At 36.3% G+C, this 22,353-nt stretch overlaps 3 protein-coding genes across 4 annotated transcripts in view; 1 reads left to right on the top strand and 2 right to left on the bottom strand.

Moving 5' to 3' along the window:
- Positions 1–22,353, top strand: part of cuedc2 (CUE domain containing 2) — a 466,641-nt gene that overhangs the window by 349,916 nt on the left and 94,372 nt on the right. The gene's annotated exons all lie outside the window — the stretch shown is intronic.
- sar1ab (secretion associated, Ras related GTPase 1Ab) lies at positions 2,896–17,723 on the bottom strand. The gene is made up of 7 exons (XM_062058039.1): positions 17,563–17,723; positions 14,542–14,606; positions 7,297–7,416; positions 7,158–7,223; positions 6,990–7,093; positions 4,545–4,676; positions 2,896–4,417 (listed from the first exon to the last, which is right to left on the bottom strand). The coding sequence occupies exons 2-7, from the start codon at positions 14,597–14,599 to the stop codon at positions 4,301–4,303; spliced, it is 597 nt and encodes a 198-aa protein (XP_061914023.1). The 5' UTR covers positions 14,600–14,606; positions 17,563–17,723; the 3' UTR covers positions 2,896–4,300.
- The window catches only part of ppa1b (inorganic pyrophosphatase 1b), a 64,625-nt gene continuing 64,374 nt past the window's right edge, over positions 22,103–22,353 (bottom strand). For both annotated transcript variants that reach the window (XM_062058036.1, XM_062058037.1), the window contains one exon: positions 22,103–22,353. This exon is cut by the window's right edge. The gene's annotated coding sequence lies outside the window, so the exon portion shown is untranslated.

Genomic DNA, 22,353 nt, shown 5'->3' with positions numbered 1-22,353 from the left:
TATTATCGGTATCTGGTTTTTTTTGTTTTTTTTTAATGAAATCAACATAAAAAACACAAGATACACTTACAATGAGTGCACCAACCCAAAAAACCTCCCTTCCCCATTTACACTCATTCACACAAAAGGGTTGTTTCTTTCTGTTATTAATATTTCTGGTTCCTACATTATATATCAATATATATCAATACAGTCTGCAGGGATACAGTCCGTAAGCACACATGATTGTATTTCTTTATGACAAAAAAATAAAATAAATACAAAATAAAAAAATACCAGACCCCCCCCCCCCCACACACACACCTCCCCGGTCAGTGGGAAAAAATTTCAAGCGTTGACCGGTCGGTTCCGCAGCTACAAAAAGATTGGGGACCACTGCTATAAATGACCAGACGTCCGAGATCAAAACTGGGAATATAATCCCAGAGAAGGGGGGAAAAAACGGTCAGCTATTTTTAAGTTCAAGAAACAATATAATTAGGCTATATATACATGCGTATATCCTACATAAACAATGTATGAATACATTAGATATCTATATATCTTAGGTACCTATAGACTGTATCTCTGTTGCTGCAGCGGCAGAGAGTTTATTCTGTCTTGACACATTGTATTGATATTTTGTATTATATTCTTCCCTTAAATGATAATGATTACAGTGATTGTTTTATATGAATTCACCATGAATTGATTTACGTGGACCCCGACTTAAACAAGTTGAAAAACTTATTCGGGTGTTACCATTTAGTGGTCAATTGTACGGAATATGTACTGAACTGTGCAATCTACTAATAAAAGTTTCAATCAATCAATGTATTTTTTTATGTATGTCGTATGTTTACCCCTGTTGGCTTTTACAATCTTTATCTTCATCATTTATTTCAACTTTATGTTATTCAAGTATGACATTTTTAAATTGAATTAATTTCATTGACAAGCAATTCTATTATGGTCATACTTTTGTTTGCTAGCGGCTACGATTTCAGTACTATTGAAGATCTTTGGTCCTTCTCAACTCTGTGGTAATATTATTTTCACAAAATACAACCAATAGTACGTTAATGTTAAATCTTACTTGTTAAAAGTGAATTTAATTAAATTTAAGTGGACCCCGACTTAAACAAGTTGAAAAACTTATTCGGGTGTTACCATTTAGTGGTCAATTGTACGGAATATGTACTTCACTGTGCAACCTACTAATAAAAGTCTCAATCAATCAATCAATCAAGTAATTCCCCCGATTCCTATTTTCAACAGTCCGCTCATTTGAGCGGGAAAACGCTGAACACCATCCCGGCATCTTTGTTTTCTACCTGTCAACTGTCAGTTTAGGCTGCTCGCCGGCTCCTCATCACCACTTCAAGATGGCGGCCGAATTTCTCGCGTCACAGCAGCCAATGCTGCGTCTACTTATAAGATGTCTATGGGTGGAAGCAGCACAGCACATGAACTTTGCCCATGTTGACGGAAATAATTAACTACCAAATGTTGAGATGTAACATATCTTCATAAACATGTGTTGATACAACTACTGAAATGTTAAAGTACACTCGGTAAATAACATAAAGTAATTGTTCAAAGAAAAAAAAACAAGTGTTTCCGTTTTATATCGCGCGATAACTTCCTGGTTTAATCTCATTGGCTTGAGGGACGCTTGCCGGGTTTTATGATTGGCTAGAAAGACCCAATAGGACTCACGAAGGCGGGATTTACGTTAAACTTTGAGCGATTTGGTTGATTGAAACTTTTATTAGTAGATTGCACAGTACAGTACATATTCCGTACAATTGACCACTAAATGGTAACACCCGAATAAGTTTTTCAACTTGTTTAAGTCGGGGTCCACGTTAATCAATTCATGGTAACTACCAAACGGTGATTGTGATTGGCTAGAAAGAGCCAATAGGACTCACGAAGGCGGGACTTCCGTTAAACTTGAGCCATACACTGGACGATGGAAGAACATTATATATTATTTACATTTCGATATAGACAAGAACTATTTTCAAGTTTAGACGTACTTGGTAGAACAGCTTCCGTCAATATAAGAACAAAGCAGCATATTTCAATCGCTTTCACCTCCATGTTGCAAGCATGAATTGATTAACGTGGACCCCGACTTGAACAAGTTGAAAAACGTATTCTTACCATTTAGTGGTCAATTGTACGGAATATGTACTTCACTGTGCAATCTACTAATAAAAGTTTCAATCAATCAATCAAAGCACAGCTGGTGAACTTCGGCCGAGTGTGTGTTGACGCCAGGGCAGAGTTAAAATGTAACCTTCTCCGTAGACACTAGTGATAATACAACTACCTACATGTTGAATTCGGCATGTAATTAACATTTCGACACGAATATTTAATGAAAGAAAAACGTGTTTTTTTTGTTATTGCTGTACAACTTCCTGGTTTCGCCTCTTTGGCTCACGAGCCAATGGGAAGTGAGAAGGCGGGACTTCCGTTAAATTGCGCGATACACTGGACGATTAAAGAACATAATATATATTTTTAATTCAGTATAGAAAATACATATTTTCAAGCTTAGACGTACTTGGTGGAACAGCTTCCGTCAAAATAAGAACACAGCAGCATATTTCAATCGCTTTCACCTCCATGTTGCAAGCAGCACAGCTGGTGAACTTCGGCCGTGTGTGTGTTGACAGCGCCAGGGCAATGTTAACTACTACACGTTAAAATTTAACCTTTCTCTATCGACACGAGCGATAATACAACTACCTACATGTTAAAGCCGGCCTTTAATTAACATTTTAACATGAATGTTTAATGAAAGAAAAACTATTTTTTTATATTGCTCTACAACTTCCTGGTTTCGCCTCTTTGGCTCACGGTTATTGTGATTGGTTAAAAAAGAGCCAATGGGAAGTAAGAAGGCGGGACTTCCGTTTTATTACCTTTACATATACTGCATTTGCTTTATAATATAACATACACACATTTTACAACTTTAAGATCATTTAAGATAAAAGGATAAAATCAATTATTGTAGAAAGTCTTTATTCACATCTCACCTGACAATCACCCTTTGTAACAGCTTGGTTGCTTCAGAACTAACTTATAAATATAGCATTTTTACAAAATAATATATAGAAAAAGATACTGTTGCATGTGTAACTTTGTGTCACCCATGTGAAGCACTGAGGAAGTACTCTCATAATATCACTGCATGCTGTGCGCAGCTACTAATCACAAAGTACTCCAGTCTTTCATAACAAATCCCCATCATGAAAATATCACAAATCGATCCAGTCATCCTAGACTGCAGTTATGCAGCTAAACACTGTTCTTTAGTAGTGAATCTCACACTTAAAGCACTTTCAGTGGCAAACCCTGTTTTAAAATACCCCCCAAAAAATTCCATCCATTTCATGTTGACAAATATTAGCTGGTACACAGTTAAGCGTGTGTTTCAAATACACTATTGCATGTCTTCAAAGAGGACTAAGACCATCCGCAAAACTTTACACAAACTGACCTTCAGTGTAAGTCAACACCAGCTGCTAAAAATAAGCCCAGGTCAGAAACTGACTCGACGCGATGACACGTTCCTTATGGCACCCAAAGCTAGAAACCACAGCAAGAAGATCATTCCCTACAGTTCATCTGAATAGCACTGGTACTTCAAAATAAAACTACCGTATTTTTCGGACTATAAATCGCAGTTTTTTTCATAGTTTGGCCGGGGGTGCGACTTATACTCAGGAGCGACTTATGTGTGAAATTATTAACACATTACCGTAAAATATCAAATAATATTATTTAGCTCATTCACGTAAGAGACTAGACGTATAAGATTTCATGGGATTTAGCGATTAGGAGTGACAGATTGTTTGGTAAACGTATAGCATGTTTTATATGTCATAGTTATTTGAATGACTCTTACCATAATATGTTACGTTAACATACCAGGCACGTTCTCAGTTGGTTATTTATGCCTCATATAACGTACACTTATTCAGCCTGTTGTTCACTATTCTTTATTTATTTTAAATTGCCTTTCAAATGTCTATTCTTGGTGTTGGGTTTTATCAAATAAATTTCCCCCAAAAATGCGACTTATACTCCAATGCGACTTATATGTTTTTTTCCTTCTTTATTATGCATTTTCGACAGGTGCGACTTATACTCCGGTGCGACTTATACTCCGAAAAATACGGTATTTCCTTTTATTGCATGCCTAACTGGCACAATCGTTAAAGCATATCGATAAAATATCTCTGTGGAGCAGGTAGTTTTGTTTTGTTTTTGTAAATCAGAAGAAGTGTGAATATACTTTGAGTTAGTCAATGTATTGAGACAGCCAGCGAAAGCCTTCTCCGTATCCTTGCCTCTTCAGCACGCTGCACATAAAAACCTCCATTGGCCTCAAATTCAGCTCTTTCAGGGAAACTTTGCCCTGAAAAACGCATAACAGTATAAAATTAGACACATATTGTACAAACATATTACATATTCCCCCCAATAAACAGTTTTCAATTATATGTCTGTGCTAAAATCTTTGTTAGACGTTATGTGCTCATCACCTTTCCTGTCGTGTGTCCATGCAAACCGAACATCCCTCGGAGCGCGTCCTCGCTGACGGCCTCCGGACGATCGATTTTATTCCCCAGGATGAGAACCGGGACGTTTGAGATGGTGTCATCCGTTAAAAGAGCCTAAACACGGCAAAAGTCACATTTCAGCGACCATTGTAATGACATATTTTCTCAAGGGACAATATTATGGAAATTAAACTTGCATTAATATAGATCGTAGTCAGTGTAAAGTTTGTATAGCAGTAAAGATTAGACACTAGAGCAGGCCTGGGCAATTATTTTGACTTGGGGGCCAAATTTAGAGGAAAAAAATGAGTCTGGGGCCGGTATATCTATTTTTAGGAACACTAATACAAAACCTCACAATAATGTCTGATTGAATGCTAAAAAGGTTATGAAAGACCACCTTAAAAAAAACGGTACGGAGTTTAAATGTACTTTTTTTTTTTAACCCTTTGCAAAGACTATGATTCATTCTTCATCTAAAAGCGAATATACGAACATCCCATCAGTTGTCATCCTAGTGAGAGCAGACATTGTACAGTAAGTGATTGTTTAACTATGTTTGTTGTCTCTCACGAAGTCAGTATTGTTGAAGGAAATAGCGAATGTTGTGATGCATCTGTGAAATTAATGGGCCACTGTATGCTTAAAATGCACAAAATATGTAAATATTGTAGTAACATGCCTGTTACTACATTACATATATACTTATATACTTACAGTATGTATATAAAACCTTTTTTGGATACTTTTTTTAGAGCGCTTTACGGCGGAATAGAGCGACTTCCATTGAGTCCATTGTTGGCTGACTTTTGCTTTTATACACTCTAACTTGTAAATTAATGTTTTTCTTTTTTTATGCACTCTAACTTGTAATTAAATATTTTCTTGTCTCTTGTGAATGATAGGCAAAAGTTCCCCAAAAGGTGCATTTCCCCTTTAAATATTTTGTCAAGGATTTTAGAACACTGTGGAAGCAAGGAAACAGGTCTGTAGTTTGTATTTATGATTCCAGAATAGGATGTCTATAGGGTTCCAGTAACAACCTGTGCAGCTCTGGCAGATTCCATGCTCACAAGGATTAAAACAGTGCTCGCTAACAATGGTGCTCACACTTTGGACTCCATTTCTTCACTGTGAGGTGGACTCACTTGTGTTGCCAGCTATTTAGACAATTCTAGCTATTTGGCTGTTCTAGTTTTTGTTTTTATTTATTTTTTTATTATCTTTTTATTTTTATTTTTTTAATACACTGTAGCACATTGAGGTTGTTTACTCAAAATAAAGTGCTTTTTACAAATAAAATCTATTATTATTTTTAATATGGCTGTTTGTGTGGCTGTCGTTTTCAGGGGATAGTACAAAACCCAAAACTAGTGAAGTTGGCATGTTGTGTAAATGGTAAATAAAAACAAAATACAATGATTTGCAAATCCTTTTCAACCTATATTCAATTGAATAAACTGCAAAGACAAGATACTTAACGTTCAAACTGGAAAACCTTGTTATTTTTTGCAAATATTAGCTCATTTGGAATTTGATGCCTGCAACATGTTTCTGGCACAAGTGGCAAAAAAGACTGAGAAAGTTGAGGAATGCTCATCAAACACTTATTTGGAACATCCCACAGGTGAACATGCTAATTGGGAACAGGTGGGTGCCATGATTGTGTATAAAAGCAGCTTCCATGAAATGCTCAGTCGTTCACAAACAAGGATGGGGCGAGGGTCCCCTGTTTGTGAACAAATGCGTGAGCAAATTGTCCAAAAGTTTAAGAACAACATTTCTCAACGAGCTATTGCAAGGAATTTAGGGATTTCACCATCTATGGTCCGTAGTATCATCAAAAGGTTCAGAGAATCTGAAGAAATCACTGCACGTGAACAATGACATTACGGACCTTCGATCTCTCAGGCGGTACTGCATCAAAAAGCGACATCGGTGTGTAAAGGATATCACCACATTGGCTCAGGAACACTTCAGAAGACTACTGTCAGTCTCTACAGTTGGTCGCCACATCTGTAAGTGCAAGTTAAAACTCTACTATGCAAAGGCAAAGCCATTTATTAACAACACCCAGAAACGCCGCCGGCTTCGCTGGGCCCAAGCTCATCTAAGATGGACTCATGCAAAGTGGAAAAGTGTTCTGTGGTCTGACGAGTCCACATTTCAAATAGTTATTGGAAACTGTGGACGTCGTGTCCTTCGGAGCAAAGAGGAAAAGAACCATCCGGATTGTTATAGGCACAACGTTGAAAAGTCAGCATCTGTGATGGTATGGGGGTAACTTACACATCTGTGAAGGCGCCAATAATGCTGGAAAGGTACATACAGATTTTGGACAAGCTGTACACTGACTACTCTAAAGTATGACTATAACATTATTGTCCCTTTTTAAAGATGTAATAAAATGCTTTGCAACAAACTTACATCCAGCTCTACTTTAGCTTCTTCTAGTCGCTCGTGATCAGCACAATCCACCAGATAGACGATACCATTTATGGCTGGGAGGTAATTTTTCCAGAGCCGTCGAGCTGGAAGGGTAAAAAAAAATAAAAAATAAGTCAAGTTCAAAGCTCCCAGTGCACTTATCGCTACCTTGCGTGTGTCCTCCAAGGTCGAATGTGGTAAATGTCATTCCAGCGATGGTCAGCTCCTCCGACGCTAGGACGCACGGAGGATTAATCACCAGCACTTCTGTGACTGTACTGCTGAGCTAGCATGACCAGCTTCATACTTGGATGTAGCGTGGGGACGTGCTGTCCCAGCCTGTCATCTCTGAGCATGTGCAGGAGCGTCGTTTTGCCCGCATTGTCTAGTCCGAGGAACACCAGCTTGCCGGTCTTCTTGTACAATCCTACGGACAAAAAGGGTGAATTAAAAACACACACATTAGTTTTATTTTAGGTAAGAATCACCTTTTACCAAGATAGGTTAATTGACTGGAATTCAGCCAACCAATACAACAGTCGTGATGCCTCAGTGAGTGTTTGGCACATCTACAAGCTGTATTGACGCTGTTTCATTATGGCGCCATCTACTGTATTAAAAAAAGTCACTAAATTTGACCTAAAATTGAAAATAATATTTAACAAAAATGGTTTTTTTTTACAAACCCTGTTTTAATATGAGTTGGGAAATTGTGTTAGATGTAAATATAAACGGAATACAATGATTTGCAAATCATTTTCAACCAATATTCAGTTGAATATGCTACAAAGACAACATATTTGATGTTCAAAGTGATAAACTTTTTTTTTTTGTTGCAAATAATCATTAACTTTAGAATTTGATGCCAGTAACACGTGACAAAGAAGTTGGGAAAGGTGGCAATAAATACTGATAAAGTTGAGGAATGCTCATCAAACACTTATTTGGAACACCCCACATGTGAACAGGCAAATTGGGAACAGGTGGGTGCCATGATTGGGTATAAAAGTAGATTCCATGAAATGCTCAGTCATTCACAAACAAGGATGGGGCGAGGGTCACCACTTTGTCAACAAATGCGTGAGCAAATTGTCGAACAGTTTAAGAACAACATTTCTCAACCAGCTATTGCAAGGAATTTAGGGATTTCACCATCTACGGTCCATAATATCATCAAAGGGTTCAGAGAATCTGGAGAAATCACTGCACGTAAGCAGCTAAGCCTGTGACCTTCGATCCCTCAGGCTGCACTGCATCAACAAGCGACATCAGTGTGTAAAGGATATCACCACATGGGCTCAGGAACACTTCAGAAACCCACTGTCAGTAACTACAGTTGGTCGCTACATCTGTAAGGGCAAGTTAAAACTCTCCTATGCAAGGCGAAAACCGTTTATCAACAACACCCAGAAACGCTGTCGGCTTCGCTGGGCATGAGCTCATCTAAGATGGACTGATACAAAGTGGAAAAGTGTTCTGTGGTCTGACGAGTCCACATTTCAAATTGTTTTTGGAAATATTCGCCATCGTGTCATCCGGACAAAAGGGGAAGCGATGCATCCAGACTAATATCGACGCAAAGTTCAAAAGCCAGCATCTGTGATGGTATGGGGGTGCATTAGTGCCCAAGGCATGGGTAACTTACACATCTGTGAAGGCACCATTAATGCTGAAAGGTACGTACAGGTTTTGGAACAACATATGCTGCCACCTAAGCGCCGTCTTTTTCATGGACGCCCCTGCTTATTTCAGCAAGACAATGCCAAGCCACGTGTTACAACAGCGTGGCTTCGTAAAAAAAGAGTGCGGGTACTTTCCTGGCCTGCCTGCAGTCTAGACGTGTCTCCCATCGAAAATGTGTGGCGCATTATGAAGCGTAAAATACGACAGCGGAGACCCCGGACTGTTGAACGACTGAAGCTATACATAAAACAAGAATGGGAAAGAATTCCACTTTCAAAGCTTCAACAATTAGTTTCCTCAGTTCCCAATCGTTTATTGAGTGTTGTTAAAAGAAAAGGCCATGTAACACAGTGGTGATCATGCCCTTTCCCAACTACTTTGGCACATGTTGCAGCCATGAAATTCTAAGTTAATTATTATTCGCAAAAAAAAAAGAAAAAGTTTATGAGTTTGAACATCAAATATCTTGTCTTTGTAGTGCATTCAATTGAATATGGGTTGAAAAGGATTTGCAAATCATTGTATTCCGTTTATATTTACATCTAACACAATTTCCCAACTCATATGGAAACGGGGTTTGTACTTTCAATGCTTGAAATCTTTTAACACTGTCAGGTCTACTGACACTGATACTCAGTGTTTATTTTTTTCAATGCTTGTTTTCCATTTTTAGGGATTTTTGTCAAAAATAACAGTTTTTATGTTGGGAAATAAAACATTTGAAATATTTATTAAAAAAAATTTAAAAAGTGCAGAGAATATTTGAGGTTGGGTAATTACAGCCTTGAATAGGTCAACAATTCATGACAAAATTGATTTTGATACAGTAGACAAAAAACATTTATTTTTAATGCCTGCTGAGCTAGAATGAAAGCGAAAGCAGGCAGGGCTTGGTTGGTGTTGTTTTAGTTCACACACATCTTTTGTAATATCTGCCATGTTCTATATAATTGTCCAAGTTATATATTTATATAACTATATGGCAGCAGTGTTTATGGATCTAACTAAAGCATTTGACAATATTAATCATGATTTCTTAATTACATTTTTTTGCGTCTTTCTCGCCATTTTGGGTCTAAAATGGCTGTCAAAGTGTTCCAACTTGTCAGAATACATCTTCGTCCTACTAGCCAGGTGAGAGGCATGATTTATGACCTACAATAAAGTTGGACGAGCAAGGAATCGAGGAAGCAGCTCATCAGTCGATCATGTCAACATTGATCACGTCGCCGCTATAAATATTTTGTCTGCATTAGCGCTTATAATAACAATATCACTAAAACTTGGTTAACATTCAAGTCACAAAATGTAAATGGAGTGTTGTTGGCGCTTTTTGAATGGTTATTTATTGGATTTTATGGGCGGAATATCCGCTATAAGCAGACTTTTATTTACTTTTATTTACGAGTTAGAATGCATTAAAAAATACATCCGTCGTCATGTCTTTTATAATGATTGTGAACGATAGACAAAAATTCCCAAAAAAGTGCAGTTTCCCATTTTAAGAGAAAGTGTGTATACTTATACTGATCCTTATACTATATCCTATTCTACAACGTTTGAATCAAAAACACACTGCAATTTTATATATAAAAAAGAAAAAACTCAATTTTGGATCGCTAACCTTCAAACTGAACTATTATATCACATAAAGAACACATTTAATGCCTGTTTTGGACCCTGGGGGTGCACAAAGGGTTAAAGTGACACATACATTAAGACATCGAGGGACACAGTATCGCTCCTTGTGTTTCATAAGGTATCGACGTAGGATACAGGAACTATTATGTTCCACTATACCTATAGAGCAGACCTGGGAAGATTAAGGTCCGGGGCCGTTAAGCTTTTCAATCTGGCCCGCCGGACATTCCCAAATAGTTTTTTACATCTTTAAGATGGAAACTGTAGCTGCCATTATGATGTGCAGTGATGTTTTCAAATTACCGTAAATCTTGAACCATACAAAGTATTTAAATGGTTGGAATCTGTGCTTTTGCATGATATACTAGTTACTATGGTAATCTAATTAGTTACTATGCTAATATAAGTCACAGCAGCTCAGACGAGGCACCAAACAGTGTGGGTGGGGAGCGTTTCCACAGAGTGTTTCCAGAGCGGCCAGCCTGAAATGCGGGTGTCAGGGACAGACGTGGAAGGGGATTTTTACAACAAAGTTCTAAAGCTTAGTGATATATCAGATTGTATGTGTTTCTTTTTTTTTACCTTTTGCGTTCATATTTCGCCGTTTGTCACATTTTTGTTGCGTTTCGCTAGATTGTAAAATATGACGATCGAGAGGGGGTGTGACGTTCATACGTTGTCAATATTCAGTGTTTTATCGTTCGTAGTTAATATTGTAAATCCCACATTCTTTATATTCATGTACAGGGATGATACTCGAAACCGTTTTTCCCGGTTGTTCGATAAGAAAAGAACCGAGTCTTCGGACTCAAATCCCTTTTTGAGAACCGGTACCCGTTCAGTGTTTCCCATAAACTGCCAAGATACCTGTGGCGGTGGGGGCGTGGCTATGAGCGTGGTCACCATGACATAATCGCGTAATTTGCATAATTTACTACAATGATATGATTTTCTCTAAAAAGGCTAAAAAAATGTATACTTACTAATTAATAATAACAGTTTTGTTTTAAACGTCCATCCATCCATCCATCCATCCATTTTACAATATAATTACAACACTTTATGTACATATTTATATACAGATTTGAACAATAAGTTATTCACTGAAATATATTTATTAATTGTGGTTCTTACAAAAATATATCTTATAAAATATAAAAGCTCAAATGTCTCTTAAAGCTCTGCCCCTTTAATTAGTGCATACTAAATAATTTAACTTTAGCCTACTACTACAACCATATTATTTACCAGCAACATAAAGTGAAACAGAGGCAGAGGTGTCCTGCCACAGTCAGTAACAAATAAACAGAAAACAGTAGTGGTCAAATACAAATAAGGCAACAAAAGAAGTATCCTAAACTTCTCTTTTGTAAAGTAAATCTGAACAGCCTATATGGGCATCTACATCAATTATATGATTTGCCTGAGAAGCTGGAAAGGACAACAACAAAAAAATAAAAATAAATAAATAAATACATTTTTAAAAAAAATTTTAAAAAATTATTTTTTATTTGTGGCGGACGTAATTCTTTCGTGGCGGGCCGCCACAAATAAATGAATGTGTGGGAAACACTGCCGTTATCGAGACCGCTATAGTAAAGAAAAAGAGTTGGGTCTTTATGCGAATCCCTCGGAACGAATCCCGTCCCAACCAGAAATGCCCCGTGTGACATCACAAGAAATGACGTCACGTAGCTCAGTCATTAGGCGCAGATAGGGAAAGCAGGAAAAACAATGGACCGGAAAAAGCGCTCCAAGGTGTAATAAAGTTCAAAACAAAAAGGTATAATCCAATGAATAACTTTACTGAGAGATTTGAGCAGGGTACAAACACATGACCAACACTTTTACGACCAACCGGAAACATAGCAACCAGGCTAGCAATGCACCTCCTTTACGGCAGCTGTCGCAACGTTCTTAAAGCAGCCGCAGCACATACATATATATACAACATATATCTCCCTTTTTTAACTTTTGTTTTTCTTTCCTTGTAAACAAAACAAAATTGCACTGTATATGTGTTGTCTGTCTAATTATAAATAATGCAGACGAGGCGTGTTGGCTGAGTTCTTGATGTTTACTTTCACGGCGTACTCATAAACTCATTCTTAGCTGCTGGGTGGCGACATGCAACAACACTTTTCGGGGCTACGGCACATGCTCGTCACTCCCGTTGCATGCTGGTGGTGTAGTTGTTATATTCCCTAGCCTAGCTCATAACATCACATCTTTCCCCCTATAAAGAAATAATGTTAACTCAATAAAGTATATTTCTTTTTTTAGCTTTAACTTTTCATTTTTTAGCATTGTAACCACATTTACAAACAACTTTTCTCTTCATAGGATGTTCTTTCAATAAAGAAATAAAGTGCAAAAATGTCAAAGCATCATAACAAACAGTCATGTCAAATAGCAGCAGAAGTGCACTTTTTGGAGAGCTGTATTATTTTAAGTTTTGTGCCCAAGGGACTGATTTTATTTAACACTATATTATTATTTATACACCTATAGTGATCTCAGAGACAGGTTGTTTTTGTGTTACTGTATATATTTGTTTTTCGGAAAAATCCCACTTAATATACTTTGGGTAACAACAGTCAATATTTATTTATTTTATTTTATTTTTTTAGGGGGGGTAACAGTCAATATTTATTTATTTATTAGATTTTATTTTTTTCTTATATAATAAAAGTGAGTTTGTTAAACCAAATATTGTGTGTTTTTTTTCCATATACAACAACCTATCTGGACTCGATAAGGGAATCGATAAGGAATCGGTTCGATAAGAGGATTCGATAATAGGCTCGAACTCGATAATTTTTTATCAAACATCATCCCTATTCATGTACATTCTGGGTGTCTCATTCAGTAAAAAAAACCTTTTAAAATTCCATTCCGTCTTCTAAGGCGGTTTGTCATAACGTTTTTAGCATTCAATCAGACATTATTGTGAGGTTTTGTATTAGTGTTCCTAAAAATAGATAAGCTGGCCTCCTGGCACATTTTTTCCTCTGAAGTTGGCCAACCGAGGCAAAATAATTGCCCAGGCCTGCTATAGAGGAACATCCTTTTACACAAACATGAAGTGCCAGCGTATTCCACAGTAAATTGTGGTAGTGTAGCAACAGAAGAAAGTGGTACACGATCATGTGAAGAAGTAGAAGCATTTAAGTCCCATCTTAAAACTCATTTGTATACTCTAGCCTTTAAATAGACCCCCTTTTTAGACCAGTTGATCTGCAGGGTTTTTTTTCTTTTCTCTTCAGCCCCCCTCTCGCTTGTGGAGGGGGGGGACGGGACACAGGTCCGGTGGCCATGGATGAAGTGTTGGCTGTCCAGAGTCGGGACTCGGGGTGGACCGCTCGCCTGTGCATCGGTTGGGGACATCTCTGCGCTGCTGACCCGTCTCCGCTCGGGATGGTTTCCTGCTGGCCCCACTATGGACTGGACTCTCACTATTATGTTAGATCCACTATGGACTGGACTTTCACTATTATGTTAGATCCACTATGGACTGGACTCTCACTCTATTATGTTAGATCCACTATGGACTGGACTCTCACTATTATGTTAGATCCACTATGGACTGGACTCTGACTCTATTATGTTAGGTCCACTATGGACTGGACTCTCACTACTGTGTTAGATCCACTATGGACTGGACTTTCACTATTATGTTAGATCCACTATGGACTGGACTCTCACTACTGTGTTAGATCCACTATGGACTGGACTTTCACTATGTTAGATCCACTATGGACTGGACTTTCACAATATTATGTCAGACCCACTCGACATCCATTGCTTTCGGTCTCCCCTAGAGGGGGGGGGGGTACCCACATGTGCGGTCCTCTTCAAGGTTTCTCATAGTCATTCACACCGACGTCCCACTAGGGTGAGTTTTCCTTGCCCTTATGTGGACTCTGTACCGAGGACGTCGTTGTGGCTTGTGCAGCCCTTTGAGACACTTGTGATTTAGAGCTATATAAAAAAACATTGATTGATGTGTCCAAGATGGCCAAAGTGACTACTGTTCAAGACTTGTCTCCTCAGTTAATGGTAAATAGACCTTTTAGCACTAACACAGGGTTAACTTTATTTTTACAGTTCTCTGACAGCTATGAATAATGCATGTACAGTTACTAAAGGTTGTGGTGGTGACAGTTTGACACTGGAACTGATAAATGAACAAAAACAACAATAATGACGGTCATATCTTGTACATTACCTAAAAGTGACAAGACGCTGCTGAAGCCTCTGCAGATCCAGTCAAATATAAAAGACATTGTGTGCCTGAAATGCAGATAAAAGCAAACTTAACGACATAAACATGAGTATCACGACTGCAAACTGTCTTGTACAAAGTGGGCCACTTTACTCCTGCCTTATAGGTAATTCTGCTGGTATTTGTAAGCTCTAATAATCACACCAGCTTGAAAAGCATGAATGGAAAAGTAGGGCCAAGTGAGCAACGACCATATATTTATGCATTCAGTTTGCTGTCTTACACTGATCTTTCCTCTGACTATTTTTATTATGACAAGCAGTGGCAAGGACACTTGATCTTAGCACTGACACACACACACACACACACATACACACACACACAAACACACACACACACACACATTCTTGTATTTGTACCTTTCTAAAGACCTCTGAAAAATGCCTTCCCTTTTAGGACCACCCTTTCTAGATATATAGACTTGTATTTACAACATTAATAATATATACATACCATGCAAATATAAAGCAGCTTGTTGTGAAAAATGAGTTGGAATTTCACAAGAAAAAGGTCACAATTTCACAAGAAAAACTTAGAATTTTGGCAGTAATATAATAAAAGTCGGCATTTTACTCAGTGCAAGTCAAACTTTTACAAGAAAAATTGAACATGTGTGCAATAGTATGATAAATGTTGGAATTTTACTCAAACAGTTGCAATTTTACAAGAAAAAGCATAACATTTTGGCAATTGTATGAAAAGAGTCGTAATTTTACTGTACAAAAGTCACAATTGTATAAGAAAACTTTAAAAAATGTTGGCAATGTTATAATAATAATCGGAATTTTAGTCTGTAAAAATTATGACAAAAGTCATAATTTTACTCAAAAAATCTCACTATTTTACAAGAACAACAAAAAAATGGCAATATTGTGATAAAAGTCAGAAATTTATATGACAAATGTCGCCATTTCTTGTATTTCTCACCTTCTTAAGACCTCCAAATAATGCCTAGCTCTTTAGGACCACCCTTTCTAGGTATATAAAGAAGTGTATTTACAACATTAATAATATATACATACTATGCAAATATAAAAAAGCTTGTTGTGAAACATGAGTTGGAATTTCACAAGAAAAACGTAGAATTTTGGCAGTATTATAATAAAAGTCGTCTTTTTACTCAGTACAAGTCAAACTTTTACAAGAAAAACTGAACATGTGTGCAATATTATGATAAAAGTTGGAATTTTACTCTAACAGTCGCAATTTTACAAGAAAAAGCATAACATTTTGGCAATTGTATGAAAAGAGTCGTAAATTTACTGTACAAAAGTCACAATTTTATAAGAAAACTTTAAAAAATGTTGGCAATGTTCTAATAATAATCGGAATTTTACTCTGCACAAATTATGACAAAAGTCATAATTTTACTCAAAAAACCTCACTATTTTCGTCTCAAGCCTTGTCATGCTGCTTCTACAGTGTGTTTCAGCTTTCAATGACTTTGTCTCAAGTGCCTTGTATTGAACATTTATTTTGTATTTATTTTTGTTACTCTGGGTACTTTTGTACTCTTGTTTTTTTATTGTTTTGAGTGACAGCAGGGGTAGGGGGTGAAGAGGGTTTGGAATGTGTTGTTAATGTGAATGTGAAAATCAATAAAAAGGAACTATGAAAGAAAGAAAGAAAAAATCTCACTATTTTACAAGAACAACAAAAAAAATGGCAATATTGTAATAAAAGTCAGAATTTTATATGACAAATGTCACCATTTTGCATTAAAAAGTAATAATTTTACATTAAAAAAGTAATAATCTTACGAGAAAATATTGCAATATTACAAAAACAGAAAGGATATGAGAAATAGTTAACAATTTTATAAGAAAAAAGTCGAGGCATTGTGAAGCTTTTAGTTAATTTTTTATTTTTTGTTTGTAATTGATTTTTAATCTTCATTATTTACTTCAAGTTTCTACAGTATGTCTCTATATACATGTTTTTATTTTATTTAATTGGCCTAAGGGGGCCATTTCAATTTCTTACACACACTTATTACAAATGTTGGCCAGAGGGGGAGCACTTTTAACACCGACACACAGTCAATTTGAAAAATCCCTTCTTTTTGGGACCACCCTAATTTTGATGGATTTCACCACCAGGGGTGCAAATGAGACATTCTCTATTAGATGCAATGGTTTTCCGTATTGGGACCATGATTTATGTCCTAACTTAGAAGGTACTTTTCCTTGTTTGATGTCTCAAGAAGGGTAGAAATACAAGAACACACACACAGATACATGTCTTGCCTACTTTGTGTTAGTAGGTTGTGAGGGCCCCTCTTTCCACTATAGCTAGAATGATAGAAAAAAATATATCTAGCACCAGATGGGAGTAGAGAGTTGCAACCTCACTTTAGAATGCAAAACACACAAAGTAAAAAAAAATATTTTACTTCTGTAGTTGTGAGGACCAGGCAAATGTCCTCACAAGTCAAAAGGTCCTCACAGAAAGGGTGGTTTGTCGGGTGTATGTCCACACAAGGATGGTGAGACAAGTGCACACACACACACACACACAGCTGTCACTCTACGTGTAACTAGATGTGCATATGCGGTGCTTTTGAGGTCTCTCTAAGGGAAAAGTTCTAGAAAAAATGGCCCACTTGTTGATTAGTTAAGGTTAAATTCTAATTCTATCAAATTCCATGTTAGCATTAAAAGACTTACATACATAATTCTTGTCATGGTGGACGGCTTTAATCTTGCTTGGGTTTTTTTCGTACTAATTGAAAATATACACCAACAACAAGCTTGGCAAAACATAATAACTCACATTCTATCGTTGTTAATTCGCCATTACAGTAATTATCTCACACAACAGCATACGTCGCCCTAAGAGTAAACAACAATAATAATGCACTCATGGTCCTGAAAGTTCGCGAAAGCGCTAAAGTTCGCGTCGTCTAAACCCAGCCAGAAAAAAAGAAATTAACGTCATAAGTAGTGAAATGTAATAAATAACTACCTTGTTTTGACGACTTTATGAACCCGGCGTCCGACGTTTTGGTTTGTTTGTTTTTTGGTCCGGCTCGTGCCCTAAAACTGTCACGCAGTGTGCGAGCTTGACGTCGAACCGGAAGTACGTCATCACGCAGTCACGCCTACGTCATTGGCGGCGAAGCTAAACAGGCCAATGTTCGGCACAGCACCCCTTGGCACTGTTTTGTACTGTTTTTGTACTTATTTCGATTATTATTATTATTTCTCAATTCTTTGTAAACGTTGAAATTTATAAATAAAGGTTTATAAAATAAAAAATAAATAAATAAAATTACATTTTTAAAAAACCTTTTTTTTAAATGTTCGGCACCAGATTTGTACTGTTTTTGTACTTATTTTGATTATTATTATTATTTCTCAATTCTTTGTAAATGTTGAAATTTATAAATAAAGGTTTATAAAATAAAAAATAAATAAATACAATTTAAAAAATAAAAAATAAAAAAATTTAAATGTTCGGCACCAGATTTGTACTGTTTTTGTACTTACCGGTATTTTGATTATTATTATTTCTCGATTGTTTGTAAATGTTGCAGTTTATAAATAAAGGTTTATAAAATAAAAAAATGTTTGGCACTAGTAGCACGAACTGCGAGTACGTATATTCTGAAATAATACAAAAATAAATTGTATTGTAACCTATTTTTATGACATTTTTATGACTATTATAACAGGAACTTAACATCACAACGAGGCAAGCCCATACAAATAGGTTATATAATCATTTAATTGGGGCGAAACCAGGAAGTTAATTTTATTTAATTTGAAATGGCATTTGCAAATTATGAAAGTTATATTTGGCTTGCAGTGTTTTAAGAGCTGCACTGCAAAAATAATCAAATCTTTTGGTTTGATTATTTACGGAGGAAAAGATTCCCCCGCGACCCCGAAAGGGACAAGCGGTAGCAAAATGGATGGATGGATGGAAAGGATTCCAGATCCTGAGTCAGTTGAGGACTTGAATGACACCATAGATCAGTGTTTTTCAATCTTTTTTGAGCCAAGACACATTTTTTGCGTTGAAAAAATGCGGAGGCACACCACCAGCAGAAATCATTAAAAAACAAAACTCAGTTGACAGTAAAAAGTCGTTGTCGCAATTGGTCAATCAATATAGCTCTTGTCTCAAAGTAGGTGTATTGTCACCACCTGTCACATTGCACCGTGACTTATCTTGAGTTTTTTGCTGTTTTCCTGTGTGTAGTGTTTTAGTTATTGTCTTGCGCTCCGGTTTTGATGACTTTTTCTCTTTTTTTGGTATTTTCCTGTAGCAGTTTCATGTCTTCCTTTGAGCGATATTCCCCGCATCTACTTAGTTTTAGCAATCAAGAATATTTCAGTTGTTTTTATCCTTCTTTGTGGGGACATCGTTGATTGTCATGTCATGTTCGGATGTACTTTGCGGACGGTCTTTGCTCCACAGTAAGTCTTTGCTGTCGTCCAGCATTCTGTTTTTGTTTACTTTGTAGCCAGTTCAGTTTTAGTTTCGTTCTGCATAGCCTTCCCTAAGTTTCAATGCCTTTTCTTAGGGGCACTCACCTTTTGTTTATTTTTGGTTCAAGCATTAGATACCTTTTTACCTGCACACTGCCTCCCGCTGTTTCCGACATCTACAGAGCAATTAGCTACCGGCTGCCACCTACTGATATGGAAGAGTATTACACGGTTACTCTGCCGCGCTCTAAACAGCAACGACACTCAACAACAACACATCATTTGCAGACTATAATTACTGGTTTGCAAGAAATATTTTTAACCCAAATAGGTGAAATGAGATCATCTTCCACGGCACACTAGATTGAAACCCAAACTTTTTGTTCCTAGAAAGAGTGACGAAAGAGGAAATAATCAATTTTGTGAAAATAGGTCAATTCAAGACCTCAACTGATTGCAACGATATTGATATGAAAACAATAAAAAAGGTTTTTGAAGAGATTTCAGAACCTTTAACATATATCAGCAACTTATCATTTCAAACAGTCAAATTTCCAGACAATATGAAAATAGCAAAAATCGTACCGATTTATAAGACCGGTTTACAAACTACAGACCTGTTTCTCTACTTCCACAATTTTCTAAAATCATTGAAAAACTGTTCAATAACAGATTAGACAAATTCATAAATAAAAACAAAACACTCCCAGACAACCAATACGGATACAGAGCCAACATCTCAACATCAATGGCATTCATCGAAATAACGTAAGAGATCACAAATGCAATATATAGTAAACAATGTGCTGCTGCATGGATTTAACAAAAGCCTTTGACACAATTAATCACAATATCCTAATAATCAAATTAGAACGGTATGGCATCAGAGGGTTGGTATTGAACTGGGTAAGAAGCTACTTAACCAACTGGAAGCAATACGTACACGTATATATATAATAAAAAATATCTTGTGGGATACCTCAGGGATCAATACTCGGACCAACATTGTTCAATCTCCATGTACAGGTAAACGACATTTGAAAAGTTACAAAGGACTTAAAGTTAGTATTATTTGCAGATTATACAACAGCATTTTGTTCAGGAGAGAACACACAGAAAATAATGCAAATAATAACAGAAGAAATGAACAAATTAAAAAGATGGTTTGAAAGAAAACAGACTATTTGAATCTCAGTACAACTAAAATAATGCTATTTGGTAACAGTAGAAGAGAAAGTCAAACAAATACAGATAGACGGAGTAAATATTGAAAGGGTAAAAGAAAACATATTTTTGGATGTAATAATAGATGAATTGGAAATCTCATGTATAAAATTTACAACATAAAGTAGGAAGAAACACATCAATAATGAATCAAGCAAAACATGTTCTAGACCAAAAATCACTTCATACTTTTTACTGCTCGCTAGTGTTACCATATCTGAGTTATTGTGCAGAAATATGGGGAAACAACTACAAATGTGCACTTCATTCACTAACGGTGTTACAAAAAAGATCAATTAGAATAATACATAATGTTGGATATAGAGAACATCCAAACCCTTCATTTATTGAATCACAATTATTGAAATTCAACGATTTGGTGCATTTGCAAACAGCTAAAATGATGTACAAAGCAAACTATAACCTGCTACCCAAGAATGTACAACAATTCTTCTCAACAAAAGAGGAGAAATATAACCTTAGAGGAAAATCTCATTTAAAACATTTGTATGCTCGTACAACTATTAAAACCTTTAGCATATCAGTATGTGGAATTAAATTATGGAATGGATTAACCAAAGAAATCAAACAAAGCACCAATATGATTCAGTTTAAGAGACTGTCCAAACTACAAGTGTTCACAAAGTACACAGAACTAGTATTATGATGAACATCTTGAACCCTTTTGAACCCAAAGATTATTAATATATGTAATATTTGTATGCTTACTATGGTATATTATTTATTTGTTCACTGTTCTGTTAGAGATTAAATAAGATCTGCTTCTTCCTACTCCTTTTTGGACGTGTTGTAATTAAACAACTGGAATTGTGTGATGCATTACATTGTATCCTATGCATGTTCCAAATAAACTGAAACTGAACTATTTAACAAAAAAAATGTAGGTATGTCAATTAGGGGTGTGGGAAAAAATTGATTCGAATTCGAATCGCGATTCTCACGTTGTGCGATTCAGAATCGATTCTCATTTTAAAAAAAATCGATTTATTTTTTTGTATTTTTTTTTTTTTTAATTAATCAATCCAACCAAACAATACACAGCAATACCATAACAATGCAATCCAATTCCAAAACCAAACCCGACCCAGCAACACTCAGAACTGCAATAAACAGAACAATTGAGAGGAGACACAAACACGACACAGAACAAACCAAAAGTAGTGAAACAAAAATGAATATTATCAACAACAGTATCAATATTCGTTACAATTTAAACATAGCAGTGATTAAAAATCCCTCATTGACATTATCTTTAGACATTTAGTTTATGAGATGTGATGCAAGTGTAAGCCACTGTGACACTATTGTTCATTTTTTTATTTTTTATTAATGTTTGTAATGATAATATCAATGAGGGATTTTTAATCACTGCTATGTTGAAATTGTTACTAATATTGATGCTGTTGTTGATAATATTCATTTTTGTCTCACTACTTTTAGATTGTTCCGTGTCATGTTTGTGTCTCCTCAATTGCTCTGTTTATTGCTATTCTGAATGTTGCTGGGTCGGGTTTTGTTTTGAAATTGTATTGCATTATTATGGTATTGTTTTCATAAAAATAAAAAAATAATTAAAAAAAAGTCGTTTTTGAATCGAGAATCGGGTTGAATTGAAAAAAAAAAAAATCGATTCTGAATCGAATCGTGACCCCAAGAATCGATTTTGAATCGAATCGTGGGACACCCAAAGATTCCCAGCCCTAATGTCAATCAAAGAAACTATATCCCGGACATGGAATCACTTGCAATTATAGCAGTGTGCACTAGATGGCACTGTTACAATACCCCCCACATAGAAATTGTGAAAAACAAACACCACATTGATGATAATTTACCCAGGGAAGCTTTATTAAAGCAGTTCAGTGTATCCTTCATGGCACACATATATTTATTGACAGCGTAGCTGTGTCAGCACCGATAAATAAGGGAAAACAATTAACTACATCTTATTTTATTGTTGTCTGCATTCTCTACCCAGCTATCTTACTCATCTATCCATTAGGAAGACAGACACCCTAGAGCAAACCTGCAATGTCCCACCCGTTCCTGCACCATTTCTTACTGATAAGTCATCTTC

Source organism: Entelurus aequoreus, linkage group LG09 (assembly GCF_033978785.1).
Source record: "Entelurus aequoreus isolate RoL-2023_Sb linkage group LG09, RoL_Eaeq_v1.1, whole genome shotgun sequence".
NCBI classification, from domain to species: Eukaryota; Metazoa; Chordata; class Actinopteri; order Syngnathiformes; family Syngnathidae; genus Entelurus; species Entelurus aequoreus.
The sequence above is the reverse complement of the archived record's forward strand: the minus strand, read 5'-3'. Positions and strand labels throughout refer to the sequence as shown.

Coding starts and splice junctions, on each gene's coding strand:
- sar1ab (XM_062058039.1), bottom strand. CDS start 14,599: ATGTCTTTTATATTTGACTGGATCTGCAGAGGCTTCAGCAGCGTCTTG. Junction 4,677..6,989: donor AAGCTAAAGTAGAGCTGGAT/GTAAGTTTGTTG, acceptor TGCCGTGTTTAG/GCTCTTTTAACGGATGACAC. Junction 4,418..4,544: donor ATGGACACACGACAGGAAAG/GTGATGAGCACA, acceptor TGCGTTTTTCAG/GGCAAAGTTTCCCTGAAAGA.